Source organism: Podarcis filfolensis, assembly GCF_964270895.1.
Source record: "Podarcis filfolensis genome assembly, chromosome: 7".
Lineage (NCBI taxonomy): Eukaryota > Metazoa > Chordata > Lepidosauria > Squamata > Lacertidae > Podarcis > Podarcis filfolensis.
This window is the reverse complement of record NC_139603.1, coordinates 44962232-44988689: the sequence shown is the minus strand read 5'-3', so window position 1 is coordinate 44988689 and position 26458 is coordinate 44962232. Positions and strand designations below refer to the sequence as shown.

Below are 26458 nucleotides of genomic sequence, written 5' to 3'. Positions count from 1 at the left end.
TTTTACGTCAATGACAAATGCCATTTTGAAACTTCTCCTGAAAAACATTATATTTGTTGAAGTAAAAAAGAAACAGCCCGGAACCAAAAATCATCTCAGCGTACAAGGGGGAAATGTCACTTCAGTTTTGATTTTGGGAGGAATGAAAGCAAGATGCATGAGGTCCAGGGAGTTATTTTACACTTGCAATTCTTCAATTTTGCCAAACAAAAGATCACAAGAAGATTCTGAATTATTACTGAAAGGGGAGTTTGGCAGGCAAGTGCCTAATTAACACAGACTTCATTATCACTATTTTTGGTGCGAAAATAATAATAATAATAATAATAATGTCCTTGAACTTAATTCCAGGATTGTTTGCAGGGTAGTATTCCTGACAGGGTAAAGGTGAGCATGCATTAAGACATTATTCAAAATTGCATCAAAGCAAAATATTATTGCGGAAGATTTGCAGTGCTACCTGCCAGATATGCGGAGAGAGACAGACAGACAGAGAGTTCTTTCATATTAGAGACAGCTCTCAAAACATGTAAAGTACAGAGAGCTTCCCTGTCACCCTGCTGAGTAAAAAACAAACATGGCTGCCAATCTGGTTTCATTAAAATAAAAAAGAGGTTTCGGGGATTGTTCTGGACAAGGCTGCAAGCGCTCACAGATGACAAAGTTAATTAAAATTAGCTGGACTCTGTGGACTCCCATAGGCATAGCTTTGGGATCACAAGCAATAGCCTTACCAGGTATTATGGTATGTCAGGATAATAGCCCTGACAACCAAAGATTATTTACAGTTTCATTTCTTTTCAAAGCCATTTTTTAAATCCTTTAAACAACCAATCATATTTTTGTTTTTTGTGATCTTTGTTTGGCAATATCAAGGAATTTTCTAGTTTGTATATGAAGTGAGTGTTTACACTACTGTATAACACCCACTTCATATATAAACTAGAAAATTCTTGAACATTTTTAAAAACTCTTTTAAAAAAGCAAATACTGTAACAAATACCACATACTACTCTGCAAAGAATACAAATGTATTACAGTGCTTGAAAATTAATACTGTGCCTGCTGCTATGGTTGCAAATCAGAAAAATAATGGTTGCTAATCAGAAAAATATATTTATGGTCAGATAATGTTTTCAGCGCAGCCACCAATGCTTCAGCCATGTAAAAATGTTAGAAATCAAAATTTCCAGCATCCTGTTTTCTTGGATCTCAGCTGACTTCTTGATCTCATTCGATAACATTCTATATCTGCATATTGTTACAGATCTGTGGGTGCTAAATGCTTGGGTTTAATAAATGTTAGGATTTAATTAGAACTTGTACGTTAGGACTTGTAATAGCTCATGTGGATTTGAGATGTGGGTTAGCTACTGTTAATATGTGAATAACCTAGGCACACTTCCTGGGTTGTGTGTTGGACATTATAATCCCATAGAATCAACAAGTGTAGCAGCTAATTAACTCAGGTAATTTCCTCGTGAGGTGACCCCCCTGGAGACAAGCCGTTTAGGCAACACAAAGGGATGAAAAGGGCAAATCTCATTTGCAAATGTATTGGTTTCCTCCCTCTCTCAAGGGCTAAGTGTGAATAGGTGTGACAAGCTAATTCACTCTAGTAATGAGCTCTAGCACATCAAAGGAGGGATATTCCTCTGGGTTAAAAGAGAGACCAGAATTTAGGCTAGCGCAGAAGCTATGGGGTTAGGGCTGGGGTAATATAACCAGCAAGCACAGAGGGAACCATTATGACGGGTTGTGCCCTGCAGTGCAAGAGAGGTTGCAGAGAAAGAATGGTGCTGGGCTTATTGTTGCCGCCGTGATTTCCTCCACTGAAAGCTCCAGGTTGTGTATATGTGTAAATAAACCATATATCAGAAAGACACTAGCCTCTGCATAATTTTTCAGAGGAAACACTAACCCTCGGTAGCATGCCTGCAACCTCTGTAATTTCATCCAGCTGCTAGGCAGATATTGGGGTGGCTTGTAACACTATGTTCATATTTGCTTGGGCAAGTACAGCAGCATCCCCATGGACATATATACTTCACAGTGTATTTCTCACAAGCAGAAGACTGAAGAAGAAGAAAACTCTTGCATTTTCAGAATTTCAATAATGCATAAATGAGCAGGGGTCTTGCATGCCACGTGGCTTATGCCTCACTGCTTCAAGAAGCCCTGCCCACAGCCACAACCTGCTTAAAGATCTCCCTGCCCAACCCTTTTAGCTAATTGCTAGAGAGATGGTGGCAGTAGAAACAGAAGATTCCTATTCACTTGGCCCTGCAGCCTCTGCTACCCACTACCCCCCCAAGCCAACTAGTAAGCATAGGGATTTTGGCAGCCATGCTTTCCCCTCCTGATGGATTCATGAACATTTTTAGTCAGGCTGCTAAATTGGAAGTTTCTCTCCAACTTACACTAGGCCCTGCAAATCCTAAAGAAGCCCTCCTTATACCGTTGGCTCACCTAAGATTTTTTTTTAATGGGTTCTGCTACACACTTTAACCTAATGCTAACACGAAACATAGCATCCATTTCTTGAGCACCTTGCCAAAGTGGGGGGGGCATCTGCCACTGGGTGATAATCATTTATAATCATGGGTCCAGTGAGGTCTTCCTTAAGGAGAATTCTTTGGGAGGAGGCATGTACAGTACATTAAATGTACTGCATAATATGTATGCAGCCCATGTCTTTTCAGATGGTCTGTTGGCAACCAATCTGTTGCCTTTTGCATAATTATCAAGAATTCTTTTGACTGACCACTAGATGAAAATAATATAGTTCTGGTCTTTGTTCATTGTGTCGAAGAAAGCATTAGTAGCCATCATTGCCCCCTAAAGTGTGCTGATTTTGTGGGATGGCTTTTAATGGGTAGGACAGGATACATTAACTGCAATTTATCCCTCCAGGCACCCATGTGTGTGGGTTGAACAGAGTTTCAAAATTCCATCCTTGGAAGCAAAATTAAAAACATAGGAATTAGGTTGTAAAACTTTGTTTTGAGCAAGTCCAGCTATGAATTAAGCTGGCTTCTGCCTTCTTACCCCACTTCAGAAAGAATCAGACAACAGCCTGGGAAGTAAGTGTAAAAATAAGACTTACTTATAATCTTGCATTGCTCCACAGCCATGACAGCAGTAAAAACCATGCAGGTAAAATACTTATATTTGCAGTGTAACAAACTTCAGGTATGTGCCTAAAGCTGGAGCAAGTCTACATCCAGTGCTGGTCAAAGGAAGAGAGAGAGGAACAGGAAGTACTATACAGTGGTACCCCTGGTTGCGAACGGGATCCATTCCGGAGGCCTGTTCACAATGTGAAAAGCCCACAACCTGAAGTGCCATATCTGCACAGATTTGGCGTTTGTGCACATGCGTGAAGCACGATTTAGCACTACTGCGCATGCACGAGTGGCGAAACCCGGAAGTAACCCTTTCCGGTACTTCCGGGTTGCTGCGGGACGCAACCTGAAAAAACGTAACATGAAGCAAACGTAACATGAGGTATGACTGTACGCTCCTTCCTCTCCAGAAGAGGAGGGGAAATTACATCACACGGAGCCCTCTATGCCAACTGGATTTCTATGGTCTGAATACCTGCCTATCAGAAATACAGTTCTGTGGACTTGAAGGGTTAATCTCAATACTATCTGCACCTAAGCTAACTTCTGCTTTTGTGGTTAAGCAGCTAGCAAAAACCGCAATTGCAAGCTGTGAGCTACTTCCTCTTTGCAATTACTTGCGCTCTGCAAACCAGGAGCTGCGCTCTGCACATGCTCTTTGCTGCAGTAACGCAAGAGAGGAACACACAAACAAGGGAAGGAGGGGGGCTTAGCTAGCCATATGCCATATAAGGAAATAAGCTTAACCTTGCCAGCTGATTGGAGAATTTGAAGAGGTGGGAAGAGATGGGCAGACTCTCAGGTATAAAAATGCTTGTTTACTTGTATCGTTGTAGCCAGTCTTTGGAGAGGACTCCACTGGCTGCCTCTGCGCAGATCTCAATAAATCTCTTTTCTCTGACCAAGAAGTCTCTGGAATTGTTTTTCCCCTCTGGCCACGGGGTTGGCGGACCGCTGGACCTCCGGGTACTGCTAATCTAAGGCTTCATTTGGGGGCTCGTCCGGGATGGGTCCCCACCCCACGAAAGGTGGACCGAGGGGCCAGACTCGACCGGGTGAACAGCCCCGGACCGGCGTTTGCGGCTCCAAGTGCGCACCCCTGCCTGTTCGTGGGGGGAGCCGGCCACACCGCTCCGGAGTGGAGACACCCGGTCGAGGGAGAAAAGAGGACGGCCGAAGGAGTCCGCAGCGGAGCAGGTAAGCCCTAAGGGAAGGGCAAGGGACGAAGCCCGATCAGCTTCGCCTGGCAGTGAGCAGTAAAGTGCCGCCAGGAAAGGGTCTGGCTGTCAGCAGGCTGACGCCGGAAGGAGGACAAACAGGGGAAGGGGAAGGGATTTGTGTTTTGTGTGTTGTGTGCCAGATACTCCAGTGGTTGAATTGTCAAGTGTGGGCCGGGGCTTAGCGTCCCCTTGGCCGAGCGATTGCAGGGCTGTGCATTTCTTAGCAACGCGAGTTCGCTAAGTCACAGCCTGTAGTGGTTGGTGTGTGAAAGGATCTTAAGCCCGGTTAGGAGCGGAGTATCTGAAAAAAAAAAAAAAAAAAGGGGTCTGGGGCAAGCTAACGTAGTCCTCTGAAATGCTTTTTAACCAACTGGAAAGCAGCTACGAAGCATGATGATTGGGTTCAAATTGAGAAGAGAGAGGATGTTGATTGGCCCACCCAAGGAACTAATTGGCCCTTGGAGGGCAGTTTTAATTTGCAACTAATCAACCCACTATATCAAAATAACTTGAACGTCCACCCAGACCAGATCCCTTATATTTCTACCTGGAAAATCAATGTAGAAAATAATCCACCGTGGCTGAAAGCCTGCCGAGGCGACGCCCCACAAAATACAATTTGTGCAGTCCGACCGGCAGGGAAGTCAGAAAAGCCCCCGGCGATATCAGAGCCGGAAGGAGAAGAAGGAGAAGAGGGGGAAGTCATTAAACCGCCGCCACCCTATGCTCCACCAGCTGCCCCTCTAGCGAATCCCCCAGGCCCAGGGCCCCAGGACCAGGGAGGAGCCGGCCCTCAGCCTGAACCCTCCAAGGTTGATGAATTAGAGAGCGAAGAGGAAGAGGATGATGAGGAGTTTATGAAGGGACTAATTGAGTTAGCAAAGAAAGGAAAAATGTGGACACAGTATCAGACAATTGAGATTGCAACAGTATGTACAACCCTATGCGAAAGAAATGAATAGAAGCAGCAACCAGGGCGTCCCTCCATAAGTCCCATAAGGCACAGAAAAAGGGTGGGACTGCAATGATGCCTCTACGCAGAGTGTATGACCCACCAGCCCCCCAGGACAGGGTGGGGAAGCACCACCATGCACTTATACAGTCCAACATGTGCCTTTTTCAAGTGCTGATGTGTGCAATTGGAGAAATTAGAACCCTACCTTTGAGGAGAACCCAGATGATATTGCCAACGCCCCATTATAAAGGCTGCCTTTGTAGCTCAGCAGCGTCCGATATTCGCCAAAAGAAAAAAATCCAGAAGCATGAGAGGTGCATCGGCCATGGGCTGGAATAGATGTTGAAAATAGCTCAAACCACTTGCAATCAGAGAGATGAGGAAGCCCAGAGAAAAAAGCAGAAGTATAAAACAAAGAAGCTGATGACATTACAGGCAGCCACACCCACCCCTCAGAAAAGAGGAAGTGCCCGGGGAGGAGGGCGAAGCCGTCTTGAACAGAATCAGTGCGCCATCTGCCGACAGAAAGGACACGGGAGCGGCCAACTCGGTCGTCCCCACCCCCGTTGCTAAACCAACCCCTGAATCCATTACCATAATAGGAGCCACCGGAAAATCCCAGTGGGCATCGTTTCTGCAGCCAGTTACCTGCAAGTTGGGAGGCCAAGTGGTGTAACACAACCTTTTGTATATCCCTGAATGCCCTATTCCATTATTAGGAAGAGACTTGTTGGCAAAGTTGCAAGCCCAGATCTCCTTCCAACCGACAGGCGAAGTAACAATGACCACAGTGCCAGCAGGAGAGTTTTCCCTAGAGGTACCCTTGAGGGAACATTGGCGCTTGATGGTGGTAAAAGAAGAGGAGGGACCCATCCCCGCCAGTATTCTGGAACAAGTGAACCCCGCGGTATGGGCTGAAGGTAACCCCCCAGGAATGGCAAAGAATATCCCACCAATAATTGTGAAGCCCAAGCCATTTGTCAATCCTGTTGCAGTAAATAAGTATCCCATCCCACGAAGGGCGACTGAAGGAGTGTGGGTGCATCTAGAGCGACTGCTCCAACATAGGATCTTGAGGCAATGCCAATCACAGTGAAACACCCCTTTGTTACCAGTGAAGAAAGGAAGCAGGCTATTATCCTGATACCAGAACCAAAGAACTCCGTGGCTTTCTGGGGTCTGCAGGATTTTGTAGGATATGGATATTTAATTACAGCATCATTGCCAAGCCTCTACATGAGTCAACCAGAGGAACTGAGAGAGACCCCTTTGTTTGGGGCACAGAACAACAGCAAGCCTTCTGGATTTGAAGAGGGCACTACAGCAAGCCCCAGCGCTTGGCATCCCAAATCCTGAGAAGCCGTTCTCCCTGTTTGTGGATGAGGACCAGGGAACAGCAGAGGGAGTGTTGTGCCAAAAATTGGGAAGCTGGCAGCAGCCCGTGGCATACCTATCTGAGCGCCTGACGCCTACAGAACAAGGCTTACCGCCGTGCATGAGAGCAGTTGTGGCAGTAGCCACCCTACTGAACAAAGCAGACAAATTCACCTTTGGCCAAGACACCATTTGTGTGACCCTGCATGCAGTCCCAGCTTTGCTTGACATGAAGGGACATGAAGGGTACCTATTTTCTCTCCCAAGCGAAGATGAGAAAGTGCCAGATGTTACTGCTGCATCCGTGTTTGAAGTTTCAGGTCACCACCGCCCTCAACCCAGCTACCCTGTCCCCGGTAGGAGAAGGTGAGGAGCAGATGCACATTGCATTGAAGTAATGGATGAAGAATATTTTAGCAGGCCTGACCTTAAAGATGAAGCAAACCCCCACTGGCCTTCATGGTTTGTGGATGGAAGCAGCTTTGTTAAGGCTGGACAGCGAAAAGCAGGCTATGCAGTGGTAGCCTTGGAAGACCAAGTGATCGAAGTGCAGCCACTCCCGCCTGGAACGTCGGCCCGGCTGGCATAAATAACAGCGCTCACCAGAGCCTTGTGGAAGGAAAGAGGTTTGCTTACCTCCAGAGGAAACCAGGTGGCCCACCCACAAGCCTTATTGAACCTTCTGGATGCCGTATGAGAACCTGAGGCAGTAGCAGTGGCACACTGTTATGGACACACAAGACTGGACCAGGAGAAGTGGTCAGAGGAAATCGACAAGCAGACAGAGTGGCCAAGGAAGCAGCCCGGGAACCAGCCCCCAGCGTCAGTTATTGGAGCACTGGTCCCTGGAAGGATCTTGAACACCGCTGATAAGCCAATATACACCAAAAGGAGAGGGGCACTGCAGATGCCCAGGGGCTGACCATGTCCAAAGAAGGATGGTACCTTACTCATGATGACAGAATATGGATCCCAGAGTCCCTTTCTCGGCAGATTACTCAGAGATACCATGAGTCCACCCACATGGGACCAGATGCCGCAACCAGACAGCTGAAGCAGTGCTTCTACATAGCCCACCTTTATCAACTGGCAGCCCAGATTTCCAGGAAGTGCCCGCTATGTCAAAAGAATAATCCCAGAACCGGACCCTTGGCTCCCCCGGGGATCCAGCATATTGGAACTGCACCCATGGAAGACCTTGTTGTGGATTTCACTGAATTGCCCCACTGTGGACTATACCGCTACCTGCTTGTGGTGGTCTGCACGTATACAGGATGGGTTGAAGCCTGGCCTACCAGAACTGAGGGGGCGTCCGAGGTAACCAGCTGCCTGTTATAGAAGATCATTCCCCGCTATGGACTACCTAGGTCAATAGGATCTGACAATGGACCAGCCTTTGTCCACTCAGTTTTGCAATAACCCCCCCATGCTAGTCAAAATGTGCAGTTTAATAATTATGTGCAGTAATTCTCCCGAGATTTTCTCTCTGTCTTAACAGGTGGACCCAGGCCCACTGCTGTTAAAGTTGCTGACCTCACCCCTTGGGTCCACCACACTTAAGTGAAGAAGGCTATTTTAGATTGGACAGTTACACCAAATCCTGATGATCCTCTGAAGCTAACCATCTCCAGAAGAGCGCCAGACGACTGGACAAGTGGATGGGAGGGACGCCCGCGGGCAGCGTCCCCAACGTAGAGACTTTTTTTTTCCAGCAAATTCTGAGGCACCGCCAGGACTTTTGATATTGGGGCCAGAACTCTTTGATATGGTCACTCCGTGTGTCAGGCCTCTGCAAGGGTGGATATATATTCCTGTGGGTATATGTTAATATATGTAGAGGGAGAAGCCCCCTTTCGGATACAGTATGTTGGGAGGAAACCATGAGAGTATTAAGCATCCACAAGGACAGGTGGGAAAATTGGTTAAGATAATAGGCTCCTCCTCAGAGAGGTGGGACACAATCTCCCAAAAAGCAAGGCAGCTGATAGAGCACGAGTATCAGTGGGCCCTTCAGCGATAAAATAGATATGTCCCAGATAATAATGTCAGCATTTCAGCCACCATTGATCACATGGAAACAATGATAGCCAGGAACCCGCTGAAAACTACAGGAGGTGATCTATGGGGTTGGTTATATTTCTGGCTGCCTCATGGCAGTTGGCTCAGGCATATTGTGGTATTATTAGCAAGGCCGCTATTAATCCTTTTGCTTCTTTGCCTCTGTATACCCTGCTTGGTGCAATGCTTACAAGGTGTGATGCAAAAAAAAATAAAAATATCATGGCCCTTATTGTTCTTCCCCAGGATTATAAACCCAAGAGACCAGGACGAACCTAGGAGATAGGTTGTCCAAAAGAAGAGGAGGGAATTGAAGGGTTAATCTCAATACTATCTGCACCTAAGCTAACTTCTGCTTTTGTGGTTAAGCAGCTAGCAAAAACCGCAATTGCAAGCTGTGAGCTACTTCCTCTTTGCAATTACTTGCGCTCTGCAAACCAGGAGCTGCGCTCTGCACATGCTCTTTGCTGCAGTAACGCAAGAGAGGAACACACAAACAAGGGAAGGAGGGGGGCTTAGCTAGCCATATGCCATATAAGGAAATAAGCTTAACCTTGCCAGCTGATTGGAGAATTTGAAGAGGTGGGAAGAGATGGGCAGACTCTCAGGTATAAAAATGCTTGTTTACTTGTATCGTTGTAGCCAGTCTTTGGAGAGGACTCCACTGGCTGCCTCTGCGCAGATCTCAATAAATCTCTTTTCTCTGACCAAGAAGTCTCTGGAATTGTTTTTCCCCTCTGGCCACGGGGTTGGCGGACCGCTGGACCTCCGGGTACTGCTAATCTAAGGCTTCAGACTTAGACCCTTCTCATGCTAACTAGCAAGTATATAAATTTGTTAGGTTTGGCTGCTAATCTCCCACAGATTTTTATGCTACCCCTATAAATTGGTATATATTAATAAAGAGTGCCTTTTTTAAGGAAATAGTTTCGGACATAATTTTGTTAATGCTGGTTAACATGCTTTGCTCATCTATTTATATAATGAAACCCCCCCCCCCCCAAGGTAACTAATTTTTAAATCCTGGACAGTTTTTTTTCTAAATCAATTTTAATTATAAAAGCTTTCTTGTTTGAAAAACATTTAAAAAACACCACCACAGGCAAATTTTGCCAGCCGAAAGAAAGAAACAACTTCTCATTTCCTAGTAGGATAATAGGAGCAGAGCAGCGGAGGTGTGGATTTCATGATCAGAGCAAGCTGTGTTTTATTCAGAATTTTAACCACAACGTTCAAAATGTGTTCTTTAACCACATGGAAACGATGGCATGGTGAACAGCTTGTAGGAGGGAGATTGTGAGGTAGGATTAGAAAGGGATGGGGGTGAAATTCAGGAGAAACAGCCTCTCCTTATATAAGTTGACTATTGCAGAGCTCTGATTTTATATTTTGCTACTCATATATAAAGCAGCAACATACAGAAATTTTCTGTTTCCCCACCATTCCCCAGAAAAGAATGAACAAGAAGAACAACTGGATGGGTGGGAAATCATGACATTTAGTACCTTTATGGGGCAGAAATTACTGAAAGAGCAGGAGGGAATATTCCTACAGTGGATGAAAAAAATAATATAAAAAAATGTGGGTTCTTTACTCATGGCTTAATTATTATTTTTTTTTAAAGTATTAAAAGGACAGAGAGGGCAGTGTACAATAAAACACTTCCCATCCAAAGTCTTGCAGTAATTATACTTGTGATATATCTAATACAGTGACTTCTAACTGGGAAAGTAAGATCCAACCCCAGTGGATTTAGGAAGTTCTGTGAACAAATGATAAGAACGATGCATGATTTGTCCCCTCTTTTGAGACCAAGAAGGGATGCTCCATTTGTGTGTGGCAGAATCTTCTCAATGGAAGCCTAACTCATAAGGAATGAGAACCAGAAAAAGCATTCAAGTCCAAACACAGTATAGAATATGGGTCGGCAAAGTAAGGCCCGGGGGCTGGATCTGGCCCACGGAGGGTCCGGGAATTGCTGCATGGATCGGCGTGGGGATTCTGATCGTTTGGGCTGCGCCATTACTTCCCCCCTCTCCCTCACACACACCGCAGCGGCGCCTCCTCCCTCCCTCCTCCTGGCTTTCCCCCACCCTGCCTAGAGGAGGAAGGGGGCTGGACTTTGTTGAGCTGAGGTTGGCTAAGTGCCATTTTAAGCAGCCCCTCTCCGGAGCCAGCCCTTTTGCGCTGCTCATCGTCCCGCCGCTGCCAGCCCCTGCTGCTCGCAATGCACAGGTAAGCAGCCACCGGGGCTCGTCCAGTGCTGTGGAGAAGGGAGAGGAGAGTCTTGGGGGGACTCCCCCCCAAATATAGTCCAGCCCCCCACAAGGTCTGAGGGACAGTGGACTGGCCCCCTGTGGAAAAGGTTTGCTGACCCCTGGACTACAGAATATAAGGTTTCTGGAAGTATTCCCTCTACGCTCATAGCTGCAGGGTATACTTCTGTTCAGCATAGCCATCTTTCCTAGAATCTATTCTGGGCACCATGTGCTTCACTGTATGACAATGGCAAACTATAAATTACACAAACAAGCACACTTATATTAACCTGAGGCTTGCTGATAGAACAACTTGACACTGTTTCTGGGAAAGACAATTCACCTACTATAGGACTTGTTTAACCAGCAAACTACTTTATTTTAAACACTAGAGTAGGTATATCGTGGAACACTGAAGAACACTTATCATATCACGTTACTGTGAGATTATATCATTGTGATAACACAAGTATTTTGCATCTACCTTTTTGCTGTGCATTTTTGATTACCATCTTTTTCAAAATGGACAACTTTGTGCCATGCAAAATGACCTGAATAATATTCTGCTTTACTCTGTTTTGGGAAAATACCCAACCTGAAACATTGCAGAGCTTTATGGCATGCTTCTTAATCATTAGGTAGAGTGAGGAGGTCAAAGAGGTGCTGGAAGCCATCCATCCAAACTGTGCCCCCTAAGCTAGTCTCTGCCCTCAGGAAGATGTTGTCTTGTTGCTAACGTTGAAATAAGTTTCAAATGCCAATCTGATCAGCTTCTGTACCTGGAATGCGGGGAAGGGATCTTGGCCATTGCCCGAGGCAGCCAAATGTCTCAGGTCAGCCATGCCCAAGAAAATAGACAGCTGTCAGCAAGCAGCTACCTTAACTCACACAGCACAAACTAGAGAAACAAGGTTAGAAGTATAAGGCATGAAAGCCAAATTTAGCTTCCTAAAGTTTCCTCCTCAGTGGGCTGATTCACCATGGGCTGATTCACTTCAGTCTCATGGTGAAAAGAGGAAAAAGTTGGGATAATCTGAATGTACAGGCCTTGTCTTGCTTAAATTCCTCCTACCAGAAGAGGGAAGCTGATCATCCTGAACATTTGTCTCTAGGGTCAAGGGTACAACAGTTTTTTAAAAGTATTTTTTTAAGTGCTTCTGCCTACAGCCTACGTTAAACCTAAAATGTGAAGTGTTAATGTCAGGGAACTGCCATCGGAGCTAGAGGTGGAGGGAAGGCTCCAGAGGGATGCCGGAGAGGGTCCCAGTAGGGAGAGAGGCAGCCCATCTGCTGGGGAAGGAAATCAGCGTAACACCAGTGGAGAAGGGGGGCAGATGGGGGAATCGGAGAGGAGGCTCCAGGACTCTTCACCGGAGACCAGCGGAGAGAGTACGGGAACTCTGCTGCCCACACCCTCCCTGCGCTGAAGACTTCCGCGCAGGGAGAGTAGGAGGAGACTTGGCGTCAAAGAACTTCTTTGCTGGAAGAAGTTCAAGAAACGCCCACTGACGGATTCTGCCAGCGACTGAGACAGCCACGAAGCTAGAGGCTGTCCAGACAGAAAGGGTTCAACCAGGTAACCTAGCCAGGAGTGGCGGCAACTTACGCACGAGCAACCCCTAGAACCATTACAGTTAATTTTATTCATTTATAAAACGAGCTCAAGTGGATCCTTTGAGGCAGCTTACAGTCACAAATTGAAAACATAATGTAGCCATCTACAAACATAACAGAGCAACATAGGGGAAGATTAAACCATTTTAAAAAGCTATGGAGGGGGCTGTCCACCAGGTCCTTCAAGGTAGGAAATTCTACAGCCTGAGCGCTGCAAAGGCCTATATCAACTGCTAAGGCATCTATGCTGATTCCCAGGCAACTGCAGTGCACGGCAAAGCCTTGGACAAACGATAACAGTATAAAAACGCAAACACAATTGAACCAACCTGTATATCATTTATGTGACTTATCAAGGAGCTGTGATTCGATGTAACCAAGCTGGGTGTGCATACACAACATATAGTATAACACCCAAGGAAGAGGTAATTTTTAGGGGTGGTATGCTGCTGTCTAACAGGCCTAGAATACATAGGATTAGGTCTAATTTCACATTCCTTACTCATGCTAAATTCTGCTAGAATAGCAGTAGAAATGATATTGAAGGGTTTCGGAATGTGGCAGACCCCACCTCCCTACCTCTGCAAGGTATTATGACACCTAGTCTGAAATATACTGAAACGTACAGTATTGGCAAGGCAGGAATACCAACACATAGTTGGAACACCATAGTTGATACCTCCTACTCACATGGGCGTAGCCAGGACTTTTGGGGGAGCAGAACTGACGTGATTGGTCAGTTAGTTAAATATTTCTACTGTTTTACTTGATCTAAAGGAGCAGCTCCCCCCCCGCCCCCTCTTGGCTATGCCCATGCCTACTCAATCCCTCTTTGCTAGTGCAGAAATGTTATTGAATTGGTCATAGTTTGAATTCCACTATTGTTAATAATGGTTCTTTCTTAAAATGTCTCACTTGAGAGTGGTGAGTTCTGTAAGTGATGGCTGGGTGGCCTTGAGATAACTCTCCCTTCGTGCAGCAATCTTTGGAGATGGCTTTGGGCTCGTGTCCGAGTCCCCGCTGTCTTCATCCCCCATGGCTTTGATGTAACTGCCACTACGCATTCGCCGGCATGGGATCTCATCATCTTTGCCATGTGGAGTATACCCAGACCATTCATCTTGAGGAACCTGTAATACAAACAAAATGCAATGATTTAAAAAAAATTCCTCCATGTAATATATATGGATTTTTTAAAATTTTGAAATAAAGTTAAAAAGGCAGGCAACAAAAAGGAAGAGCACACCTAACAGTATATCAAGTTAACTAATTTAGGGAAGAAAGAGAACTTACTACAGCCCTTAATATATCATGAGGGAGCTTGTGTAGCATTTAGAGCAAAACTAAAGAGAAGCACACTAAATATGGAGTATTCACTTGTAGAAATAATGTAGCCAAATAATATTAAGGAAAAAATGTACATATAAGCAGTTGTATATAATTGGGAAATGATCAAATGCTTGAAGTGCCTTCACATAGGAAAAAACCAAAAACAAACCAGAAAGCCTGGCATTGTAACATCTTTAAAAACTGAGAGCAAGTTTATTTATATGACTCTACTGCTCTTTAGAAGGTTGTTTGGGAGTCCTCTAATTGTGTGCTCTACATGACTGCTGTTGTAAACAATTGCTTCAGAAGGTCTTTATGCAGGAATCCCATGTAAGTAGATCCAAAATGATGAAGAAGAATAGTTTTATTAGAAATTAAAGGGAATATGGAGAAATTCCTCCTGGTAAAAAACAACCATGCACTGTTGGACATTCCCACCAAAAGTGAAAGTACGAACCTATCTATCCACATGCCCTTCCAACAATACTGATGGTAGTTATATATATTGGATGAAGCCCTGCAGGGCTAATGTAGCACATACTGACAACCTTGTACTGCTCTTCCTTCGTATTTTTATTGATTGACATGGCTGCAAAATAGGTCCAGATACAACACCAACCATCTTATTCCAAAGATTCACTCAAGTCATTTCCCTCTGCTCCCACATAGGATGGATTGTCATCTGCAAACGGCATTTGGAGGGTATTATAAATAGATTATGTCAGAGCTTTAGCTGAAGAAACAGCAGCTTCTGGGAAGGATTCAAAAGAAGTGAGTGGGTGCTTGGTTGCCTGCTGGATACGAGTCTAGCTAAGAAAGTGACGTAATTGCAGGTACTGCTACAAAGACAGAGAAAATTGGCTTAGCTTTTCTCAAGACCTGTATAGGAGAGATTTCCCTTTATCCAATAAATCAAACAATCCTTATCCTCTCACAACTATTCAAGTGTGACGCACTTGGAGACTGTTGTGTGCTGCACGGGATGATGCAGAACTGACATTAGCAGAGATAATTCCTCTTCTTTCTCAGTTTATAACAAAATTCGGTCATATTGAAAGAAGAGCTACTCTGTATGCAAGAGGAGTGCTTGCAAAATATAGGCCCAGTTTGCAAATAGTGCTAAACCAAACCATGGCTTCACACAAATGAGCAAATGTGTGGGTGCTTCCTCCAGTCCTGCTGTTGCTCTGTCTGGGTCTATGCCATGGTTTGGCTCAGTGTCATGTTGAAACCAGGGCTCATGAGCCAGGCAGCACTGGGTAGCACAGTGGCAGGGATATGGGAACGTGCTGCAGCAGCAATCCTAAGTCCAGGAATCTACATGTTTGCTCATTTGTGCCAAGCCATGGTTTGGCTTAGTGTTACCTGTAAACTGTAAATGTTACAGTTCTGGATGCACTCAAAAAGCTCTAGATGAAGAGTAGTTGCCCTGTTCCTTGGAATTATAGAACATGCAATTCTTATACAATATGACTCTCCAATGCATGCGTGGAAGATTTCCTTAAAAAACAAAAGAATTGAGTAGCTGCAGCTTTCATTAGCCAGTTCTTACATGGAGACTTATAATGCTTTTTACACAAAATAGTTAATTTATAAAAAATTTGGTTAAGCAGATAAGATACAAAGATTCTAGTAATCCAAAAGCTACATCAGTCTGGCATTCTAATATCTTAGCTGCTGCTTCTATCAGCCAGGAACCACTTCACAATCTTGGAGAGGCTATGGAGAGGCAATGGGATGCTCACTTGCAGCTGTAGCCATCACCACCTCCATTGTCAGGGAGAAGCGCCGGCTCATCCTCCTGCTGTACTCAGCAGCAGCAGCGCTGGTGGAGGTAATAGGGACATTCCTGGATCAAATCAAAAGCTGGGATGGCTTTTGCAACTCTGGGACTGTCCCTGAAAAATCAGGACACTTGGAGGGTATGCGTTTCTTTCTTCTCACACGTTTTCAGCTTATAAGGCAACTTAAGCAAACTCACGGTAGTTCACAAAGAAAATATGCTACTTCATCTTTTGATCAGAGGGCAGGAGAAAGGTATGCAAAGAAGTCCCTGTGCCAATCAACATTCAGTCACTTCTGCAGCAACTGTGCTAACCCTTTGAGACAACATTAGACTATTTATCTGTTGTTGTTGTTGTTGTTTACTTTTCCAAAAATCCCAAAATGAGCACATCTTTGTTTCCTCTAACTTGAATTTTACAGTTGTTTGATTTATACTGCTGGGATTAAAGCAACAACACTTGCAATAAACTACCCGAAGCAGGGGTGGGGGAAGACGGACAGAAAGGAAACCTGTTTTTCCTCCTCTCTGATTCCTTCTCCTTCAGGAACTACTTGTTGGTAAAGTAGATTACCTCCTTTCAGGCTTTTACTTCCTTATGTTATATGCACATTAATGCTTTTAAAAACCTGTACCAAACCTCTCAAATGTTATGCTATTCTTTCATTATTAGTAAAGCTGGGTTTGTTTTAAATTTAGCAAAAAGATAGGGTCATAGAGTTGGAAGGGATTCTAAGGATCTAGTCCAACCCCCTGCAATGTAAGAATACGCAGCTGTCCCATACAGGGATCAAACTTGCAACTTTGGCATCATCATCATCAGCATGCTCTAACCAACTGAGCTATCCATATTTAGCCTTTAAGTTTTAGTTATGTCTCAAGAACAACAGACAAAGTCTAAGAAAGGCAGAGGGCCTTCTTGGTAGTCACGCCCGCCCTATAGAACACCCTCCCGTCAGATGTCAAGGAAATAAACAACTATCTGACTTTTAGAAGACTTCTGAAGGCAGCCCTGTTCAGAGAAGTTTTTAATGTTTGATGTCGTATTGTGTTTTAATTTGTTGGAAGCTGCCCAGAGTAGCTGGGGGAACCCAGTCAGATGAGTGGCATATTAATGATTAATAATGATGATGATGATAAGTCCAAACTTATGTCAATAGTTTTGTTTACGGGGGGGGGGGGCTAAAAAGCAGGTTTGGCTTAGCAGACAAGCAATGTCATCATTCTGGACTTTTGTTGCTTTAAACTCTGGGTGTATGCAAAGGAAGGATGTTATCATGCACATGAAGAGGAAAATATTGAGACAAACTTGGGCTTTGCCTATATTACTTTCACAACCCAGTGGGATTCTAGAGCCTGTGGTATAGGACAGTGCTTCACCATCCCATGTGCATAAGAAGGTAGTTCTGTCTCAGTACCAATTTGGAGAAGGCAATTTGTGTGGAGAAGCCAGCTGAGGAGAAGCCCTAGCAGAACCAAGAAGATCAAGAAAAATAATTGGAAAGGATTACAATTCAAAAAAGGATTACATTTCAGAGAAGATTTATTTGCAGTTTTACTGTCCTCCCTATTTTTGCTTGTTACAGGATCCCTAGCCTGGGTCCTTGGTATGTGTACTTCTTTGAGTATACATTTTGTGTGTGTACTCTATGAACAAAGGTTTATTGGTAATATTCTTCCTTCATTCCAATTTCTATTCCTCATTTCCAGGGTTATTAATTAGGGAGATAGCACCCTTGCTGTAACATTTGGTCAGTAAATAAAGCTTTGAACCCTTATTTCTTATCTGGTATTCTTGCTTTCCCTTTTTGCAAACAAAGGATCCTGCACCAAGTATCTCAAACCTGGTCAACCTTATTACAGATAGGTAGCCGTGTTGGTCTGCCATAGTCAAAACAAAAATTTTTTTTCCCTTCCAGTAGCACCTTAAAGACCAACTAAGTTAGTTCTTGGTATGAGCTTTCGTGTGCATGCACACTTCTTCAGATACACAGATACTGGTCAACCTTGGCATGCATAGCAAGGCTGTTGTTTAAAGTTCACAACCCAATTCCACTACAAACTGGGTCTGTAACAGCATGTGCTAGTAGTGTTAACCTATTGGCTCCATCTTGGCCATAGGTAAAACCTATACTCAGAATGGCTGTGTCTGTCTTGCCTTTTTATCCTTTCAACCAGAAGTCACACCAGACTGTTTCTGTACACTGCTGCAATTTATTTATCAAACTCCAACATACACAGTAGCTACCTGGACCAAATGTGGACCGTTCCAAAATAAAGCAGAGAGTATGGACAGCAAGGGATGGGATTTGTTTATGTACAGCTCTCAGTTTCAGTTGGTTTTGAAAAAGCCCTGAGGACAAAATCATGAAACCAAAGGTTGCTAATGAAAACCACTGTTCAGGCTTTATAAGCCAGGCCCACAATACTGGAGAGCAGAAATAATGGGAAATGGGGATGTAGAGAGGCCCAGGAGGCAATGCACTGGGAATGGCTGTGTTTAATTCTGGTCTGAATGAAAAGCAGAGAAGCCTGCAAAAGGGGAGACATGCAAGGCCTCAGCCCTACAAAAGTGGGTGGATGAATCCACCCATCAGCTGATTGTCAGGAATCACCAACTTCTTTAAACTACCTGAACCCTGTAGAATGGCATGGAAAATGGCCCCCATGTTCCCCTTCAGTTTTATGGATTCCTATGAGGATACCCCGTCAAACAATAATAAAGTCTAATAGCTAGAAGCTATTGGCCCCTAACCAATGTAACATGGTTACAGCAGCCAGCTGTTGGATGTATCTGTACACCCCCCTCACAAACTCAGCTCTGTGATTGTTACACTACAGAACACAGATCCTTCTAAAATAGGCTACTGTGAGCAAATTATGGATTTTATTGTACATCTGTTGTTGTTGTTGTTGTTGTTGTTGCCTTTTATTAGCAGGTCCTGGCCCTGGCTATGACCCTTGACAGACATACCCTGGTTATCACCCTGATACAGGTTAATTAAAGGAGTGACTGCTGCAAAACCAATAGACAAATGGGGAAAACAAGCCGCTTAACACTGGCTGAATTTAGGATTCAGTGTGTGTATAACATTTTAACCTACCTTTCTTCCAAAGAGCTCATGGTTTTCACCTCCCATCTTTCATAACAATCATTATGAGATAGATTAGGCTGAGAATGCATGAATCTGGGTCTTCTTGATTCTAGCTCAACACTCCTATACTAGCTCATTAGAGCAAGAATGAAATTAAAATCAGAGTACATTGCAAAAGGGCTATAGTACTGCTGGCAGAAAAAAACAATTAGAAAGAGAGAGAAAAGTAAGGCTAAAAATTAACAGATTAAATAGCTGTATTAAATTTAATCTATTTCAAAAATGAATATTGGCAGCTTTATTAAAATATTGTTTTGATCACTTATTAAATTGTGTTGAGACTATTCCAGTTTTCCCTCAAGAGATCATTAATAGAAATTGATGTGCAGTCTTCTTGTGGTGTTTTCTGACTCATTGCAGAGTTAATGTACTAGTGCATGCTTTAATTCAACCAAAGCATTTAATAGTCCACATTTTCCAAAATAAAAATTGGTCACTTACTGTAAAATATTTTCCATAGCATACATATACTGATAAATTTATAATACACTTCACAAGAATGAAAATCGTAAAAGGAATTCTCTACTGCCTGCTCAAATTACCTATTTGGTTTCGTGTTACACACAATAGACAAATTACCATATGAAATACCATCAACAGCCAATGCCTTAATAATATCCCCCAGGACAAGAAGCATGGACTCATCTTCCACTATTTCATGTTGGTTTAGTGCAGATAAAATCAAATAGTTACCTGAGAACAACAAATACACACACACACTATATGCAAGAGTACATTTAATAAAGTCACATAAATGAAATGTAAAATACATAGCAACGTCTTCTAATATGTTATTTTAAAAAGTTGCCCTAGGCTTATGATAACTATGAGCTTACCTTGTAAGGTGAAAAAGCAAAGAGACTGTCCTTGTGGCAAAATACATTCATTATTCATCTCATTTTTGCTATAGTTTATTGCAGCAGAGAGCATTTAAGCTTCTTTTGGGCTTTGCTAAGGCAAATGTGGGTGACTTTACAAGTAAACACTAGGTCTGGGGAGGGAGGGAGTGGTTGGCCATCACTCACAATGGGTGACATGTAACCAAAGCTTCCTATTAGTATGCAAATACTTAATGAAATGAAATTACACAAGTGAAGAACAATGCTTAATGACTGCTCTGTGCAGATCTTCAAACTTATGCAATTTGGGATTTCTTAGTTGATCTTTTGGCTGCTTTACATACCATTACAACACCATTCATTTGCTGAATTTCACTTGCTATGGTCTTTTATCATGAACATACATTAATTCAGCGAAATAGAACGGCTATGATTTATGCTTACTGTTAAGACACCAAAAGATCCTAAAGGGACCAAAGAAACATAATTTTAGACATGTGTATTTGGTCACTGTCAAAACAGGAGATTTTAAGTCATGTGAGCCAAGAATTTAAGAAAGCACATGTAAGTGCATGAGCATGATCACCTTCTGAGAAATAATGATCAGAAATGTCTGACTGATTATAATTATTGTATGATGTGTGCAAGTATGAGGTGCTTCCTATACATTTTAAAACCCAAGTTAGCTTGAGTTTTGTCAACCATCACAGGTGATAACCATGTCTTGTAGAACATGCAAGCACTGTTTAGAACCATATTCAGGATGTTCCCAATTAAAACATATCAACATTTTGAAGTATTTCTAAAATTTGTTGTCAGAGCTACCCTAGGTCCCAGCTCACAAAGGACCAACGCTGCTTCGTTGTTAAGTATAAAAGTCTTTATTGAAGTTCAGTTTCACTTCCAGAGCCGCAGCGCGCAGCCCCACGTCTAAAGTGTCAGACCGCTGATGCTCCGTCTGAGTCTCCTCCCCCTTGACACCAATTTAAGATTCTAGCCTTGCTCCACCTTCTCCGCTGCTCCTTCCTCCTCTGGGTCCGCCTGCCCGCCGGGGTTCCGCCCTTTCTAGCCTCTTCTCCCGCTGATTCCCCTGAGCCTTCTCCCTCCCTCCGGCGGGCTTTAGGAGCTGGTTCCCCATCCGGGTCTCCTGCTGTTCCGCGCGCCTGCACATTTGAACTTGGCGCGCGCGCCCAGCCAGCAGCTTTCCTCCTGACCGTTCCATTGCTGCTGTCACTGCTTCCCCCTTCGGGGGGGCTAGCTGCAACTGACCTCCCCTCCGTTGGAGGCGTGGTCAGCCCTGACTCCCTCTCTGGAGGAGACACTGCCCCTGACACATGTGACTCTTCCCCCCCACTACGCTCTGGTGGGTAAACTGGTCCCGATCCTCCACTGCTGCTTTGGGGTTCCCCTCTGGCTCCTTGTTTCTGGTGCGTCCCCCCTGGGACCCCCCTTGCCCTGACCATCGGCGCCCCCTTCTGGGAATCTTCTGATTCGCTGGAGAAGCTCATGGAATCTCTCGGGCCACTGTCATACTCCCCTACGCTGCCCTCGGATTCTTCCCCTTCGCTCTCCCAATCCTCTCTCCCCAGTGCTCCTGCTCCTGATTCCCTGACATCTGTCATTAACTGTTGTGGAATTTTAATGGTGATCTACTTCAGCTTAGTCAATCTGATTGATAATTTTGAGCATATCTTTATATGCTGGTAAGATAAATTTTAATATCCAAGAAAAGTTAAGTTTTATTTATTAAAAGTGTTTATACTCTGCTTTTCAAATTATTTTTTGTAAGGAGCTTACGTTAAAAGAAACACAACAATAATAAAATAGAACATTTAGAAAAGCTCTGAAATAAGACACAAGGATAGAACAGATTGGTTTGGATCCATGGATCTGCCCACGGAGGGGAGTGGGTGGAACATAAGCTTCCTAACTCTTCCCAGCATCCCCCAATGAGAGAGAAGAGAGAGAGAGAGTCCGCTGCATGTCTAGAGACTCTTCTGCAACAGGTAGCCTGAAATGTGGGGCCGGAGGAAAAGGGGGCAAGTCCTTAAAATTGGGAATAGGATATTAGAGCTGTAATACCATCTAGTTTGATAACCTGGCTCATGTTATCATCCTGGCAGGCTCTTTTTATCAACTGTAATTTCTAAACTGCATTTCAAGGCAGCCACCTGTAATGAGCATTGCAGAGGCAGATTTAGGGCAGCACGACCAGTCTACTGCACTGAGTCTAGGGGACACCGCATGGCATCACAACTCTAACATAGTGAACTGAGCAGAACAAAAACTGAAAGGCACTCCTTCCTTCATCCAACCACCTGATCTTGGCACTACCCACCTGCCCTACCTTTGTGCTCCTTCGCTTACCCAGCCACCCACCATTATCTCTGCACTAACCGCCCCATCTCTGTGCTCCTTCACTCTGCTCGCCCTGCCTCCTACCTTTGGCTGCCACCTCCTCCTCCTCCTCTGCTAGCACAGCAGACCTATTTCCAGAAGCCAGCTTCTGGAATTGCTGCAACAGAAGGAGGAAGAAGAGTAGCGACGCAAGGGAAAATGGTAGGCTTTGCAGCCGTTTTCTGGTTCTGTGCTCTGGTGTGAGCCAATTGATTCATGTCACAGCAAGGAACCAAAAAGTGCCCGTCTTTTGGTCCCACGCTCTGGCATAGCCGGGACAAAATGGGACAGCCAGGATTGGGATCAGAAGCCGGGATGTCCCACTTAAACCGGGACACTTGGAGAGTATGTGATTGGCCAGAGAACATGAGACTGACTGAAATGCCACAATGGGACATAGGGAAATGTGTGGCTTTCAGATTTTGGGGAGGATTTTCTTTAAAACTGCTTAACATTTTTGGTGGGAGGACTATGCCCCTGTAGCCCCAGTGGACCAACCTCCACTGACTCTGCTATTAAGCATGCATTCAAGCTGTAACTAAGTAGTCCCTGCACTTTTTGTATTTCCTGTCTGTCTGACCTCACAGTATACACTGCCTCTACCAGCAAAATGTATACCTGCAACTCTACCTGCAACTGAGCATTACATTTCAGACATCTGATGAAGTTTACTCTAATCCATAAAAACATATGCTATATGCAGCAGATTAACATGGCTACCTTTGGTATATTACAATTAATTTATATGATGTTGTGATACAACAGCATCTGACATATTCAGTAGACCAAACTTGTCCCGTATAGTGGTTCATGTTTTCTACGCAACATAATTATAAGAGGAACATAATATAAATAAATGTATAACACAGCAATATTAGCATTCACAACCACTTCTTTAAACTATACAAGTCCTTCATTCTTACTTAAACAAGGAATACCCAATTCTAGCTGTTGTTAAAGTCAACATTTTTTAAATAAAAAAACTATATTATAAAATAGTAAAACAAATATAATAAACCACAACACAACAACAAAGTGCCAAATAAAGCAAAAAATAAAGGTTTTTGTTTGGAATAAGAACCCTACCAGAGTTTACTTTATTGGCTGTGACACAACATTGTGGTTTACAAATTTATCACTGGGTATGTAAACTCTATCCTGCATGTCGACTGGGTTTTTCCTGGGGATTTTAATACAGGATAATCTTAAAACGTTTTGTAGCAAATTAGCTAGAATGTATATAAAACAAGTACAGCCACTTTTTACAAAATAATTTAGGGATAATAAAACAATCAGCTTAGTAATTGATTTGAGTTTTGGTGGCCAAGGGATAAGATTGCCACAAGTAACAAAATCCAAGTTGATAAATGATCTCTGCTGTTTTGCTCAATCAAGTTTAACTGCTCACATTTTGATGGGGCAATGTTTTAATATCCATAATGTTGGCAATCTTGTTATCCATTACAAGTAAGCTTGCAGTAACACTTCATAATGATCCAATATTTTTCAAAGGCAAAAGATAAAAGACGTACCTCTGACCCAATTATCAAGCTGGAGTGTTAAGAAGAAAAGCTAATAGATCTGATTAATTTATTTTGGATTGATTCTAGGAATTTCCTATCTTGATGCTGCCAAATAAAAAGCAATGGACTTTTCTCTGGATGTTTTTAATGCTAGTGAAACCAGATTGTCCTTTCTATCTCTTAAAAGTTAGAACAGGAATGCTACTATTAGCTTTGAATTTAATGGCCAACTAATAGAGAATTCAAATGTTCCTATGGAAATCTAGTGCCTAGCTAAAAGTTCTGGATTTGTTCTGTCTCAATGCATCAGTATACCATTTGCAAAGAGAACGAGAATGACCAAAATCTGGTCTGGCTTTTCATTCAAATAATGGAAGAGTTTTTGATTTTTTTCTTAATTTTCACACCTACCCAGATGTCTGTAGATCTACTAGCAATATGTAGTGATCATAAACTTTCCACATGCACAGCACAGTTTTTTAAAGCTTTTCATAGATTTTTTTTCTATACATCTAAAAAAGCGTTCACACCATACTTACTCATATGGAAGCATATCCAGTATAGTGATGACATCTTTTAAATCTTTTAACATCTTTTAAATGAATGATAACAACAAAGTGATACAAGGTTACTTGCTGCCACAGAATAACTAACCACTTAAAAGACTGATTTTATTTTTCTTTGACCTGCATATGCTATCTTTCCCCAGCACGTCTAAGATATGTAATGAAGGTGCTAGGCGAGAATTCTTGGGGAGAGCATTCCACAAATGGGGAATCACCGCAGAAAAGACCCATTACAGTGGTACGTCGGTTTATGAACTTAATTCATTCCAGAAGTCCATTCTTAAACTGAAACTGCATGCTTTCTCCAATGAAGACTCCTGCCGCTGGTGCCCTTCCACCATTCAGAGTCCATTCTTAGACAGAGGTAAAGTTCTAAAACTGGGACACTACTTCCGGTTTTGCGGAGTTTGTAAACCAAATTGTTCTTAAACCTGACTGTTCTTAAACCGAGGTACCGCTATATTGTGTTTGATGGATAATATGGGCAAGGCTGGTCAATATTTCTTGGCTCATTGCAGAATGGAGATAATCATTTATCAACTTAAGCTTCTTAAAGCTGCATTCACAAAATGCCACAATCCCTACTAAGGTTACATAATTCAAAGTGCAGTCTTGATATTTGGAGAAATATCATCCAGATAGTACTCTTGTATTGACAGTGCTCAGCAAATCCAGGGGAGTTGCTGACTCTGATTCCTTGTTCAGCTCCTGCACTTGTGCTTTGAACACTTCCAATTCAGACACATGCTCCACAATGTCTACGTACAATGAGTAGTGAAGTCCAAAGTCAGCAGCACTTTTCCCCAGCTCACTTAAACTCAGATTCTTCAAGTTCTTTCCAGACAAAAGAGAGAGAGAGACTTCTGATGATATAGCTGACATGGCCTCATATCATGGCTTCATTTCTGTTAAAATTCTGTCATAAACTGTATCCATTTCTTTTCTAAAGCTCTGTTCAGGAGGAATATACGGGCCTTCGTTGGATGCACTTTCATAAAACCTTTTAAATTTCTTCAGCTTCAGGTTGGGAAAGTCGTCTTCTAATCCCATCACTGCGCAAGATGAAATCTCTGGCTTAACTGACCGAACTTTGTCAGTTAAAAAACTGGGGCAGGATTACTGGGAAGATGGAGAAAAAATGGGGGAAGGGAAGAGAAAGGGTGTGCTGTTTGTGTCCAATACACACTTGCACCCTTCACGACAGAAGGGTAGCTCAGGGAGCAGGTGGAGAAAGAATTAGGTACACACCCACACTCACACATGCAAATGGGGAGAGTAGTATGCAATTCTCCATTTATAATGGGGGAGGGAGAGTAGAAATGCACTCTTCTCTCTCCCAGCCCCACATTTAACAGCAACAAGAATTCCTTGGAGCAGGGGTCCCTCCATGGGCCGGATTGCGCGCACACATGAGCACACACAGCTGCAATTTCCAGCGTCTGCGTCAATGCGATTTATGGCATCTGCACATGCACAGATATGATTTATGGAACCACGGAAGTGAGTCCCCATGCTGGTTTAGCGCAGCATGCGGGGACTCACTGAACGGGTGGCTCGTGGGCCGGTTAAACTACCCCCGTCGGGTGCTTGTGGCCCATGGGCCTTAGGTTGTCTATCCCTGCTTTAGAAAAAGAAAGGTGGAGAGGTCCATCACACTGCCACTCTTTCATTCAAACGCGCTCTCTCTCTCTCTCTCTCTCTCTCTCTCACACACACACACACACAGTGTGTGTGTGTGTGTGTGTGGTCAAGACAGGCTTGGAGGAGTTAAAAGCCTCCACCACTGCCTCCAGGGTCCCCTCCCCTGCACCCAGTTGGCAAGCAGGCATCAAAAAGATGGTGGTGGCAATGCCAGCCATCCAGTCACCCAACCCCTCCACACTCTAATCTCAAATTCTTCCAAGGCAAGTGTCACCCAGGTAATCTCTATCAGAGCAATCTGGAGTGATTTTTGCATCCCCTGTGGGCCTGCACCCTGGGGGGGGGGGTGTTTTGCCAACCCCCAGGTACACATCTGGAAGTACTCCTAAACTATGTACCCACACCATCAGAGAGAGTGTGACCCCATCAAGAGCAGACAATCTCCCATCCATCTGGCCTAGGGAATCACCCACTTACAGTGCCTCAGTCTTATCCGGATTGAGCTGCACTTTGTTGGCTCTCATCGATTCCATTAATGAGGCAAGGCAATGGTCCAGCATATCCACTGCCTCACCTGCACATGTAAAGGTGAAGTAGAGTTGTGTGTCATCAGCATATTGC

General features: G+C 43.8%; 1 protein-coding gene across 12 annotated transcripts in view; it reads right to left on the bottom strand.

Moving 5' to 3' along the window:
• Positions 1-26458, bottom strand: part of DLGAP1 (DLG associated protein 1) — a 292685-nt gene that overhangs the window by 73715 nt on the left and 192512 nt on the right. For all 12 annotated transcript variants that reach the window (XM_083622551.1, XM_083622561.1, XM_083622552.1 and 9 more), the window contains one exon: positions 13520-13734. In XM_083622551.1, the coding sequence (XP_083478677.1) occupies positions 13520-13734 (215 nt within the window). The remainder of the gene's footprint in view (positions 1-13519; positions 13735-26458) is intronic.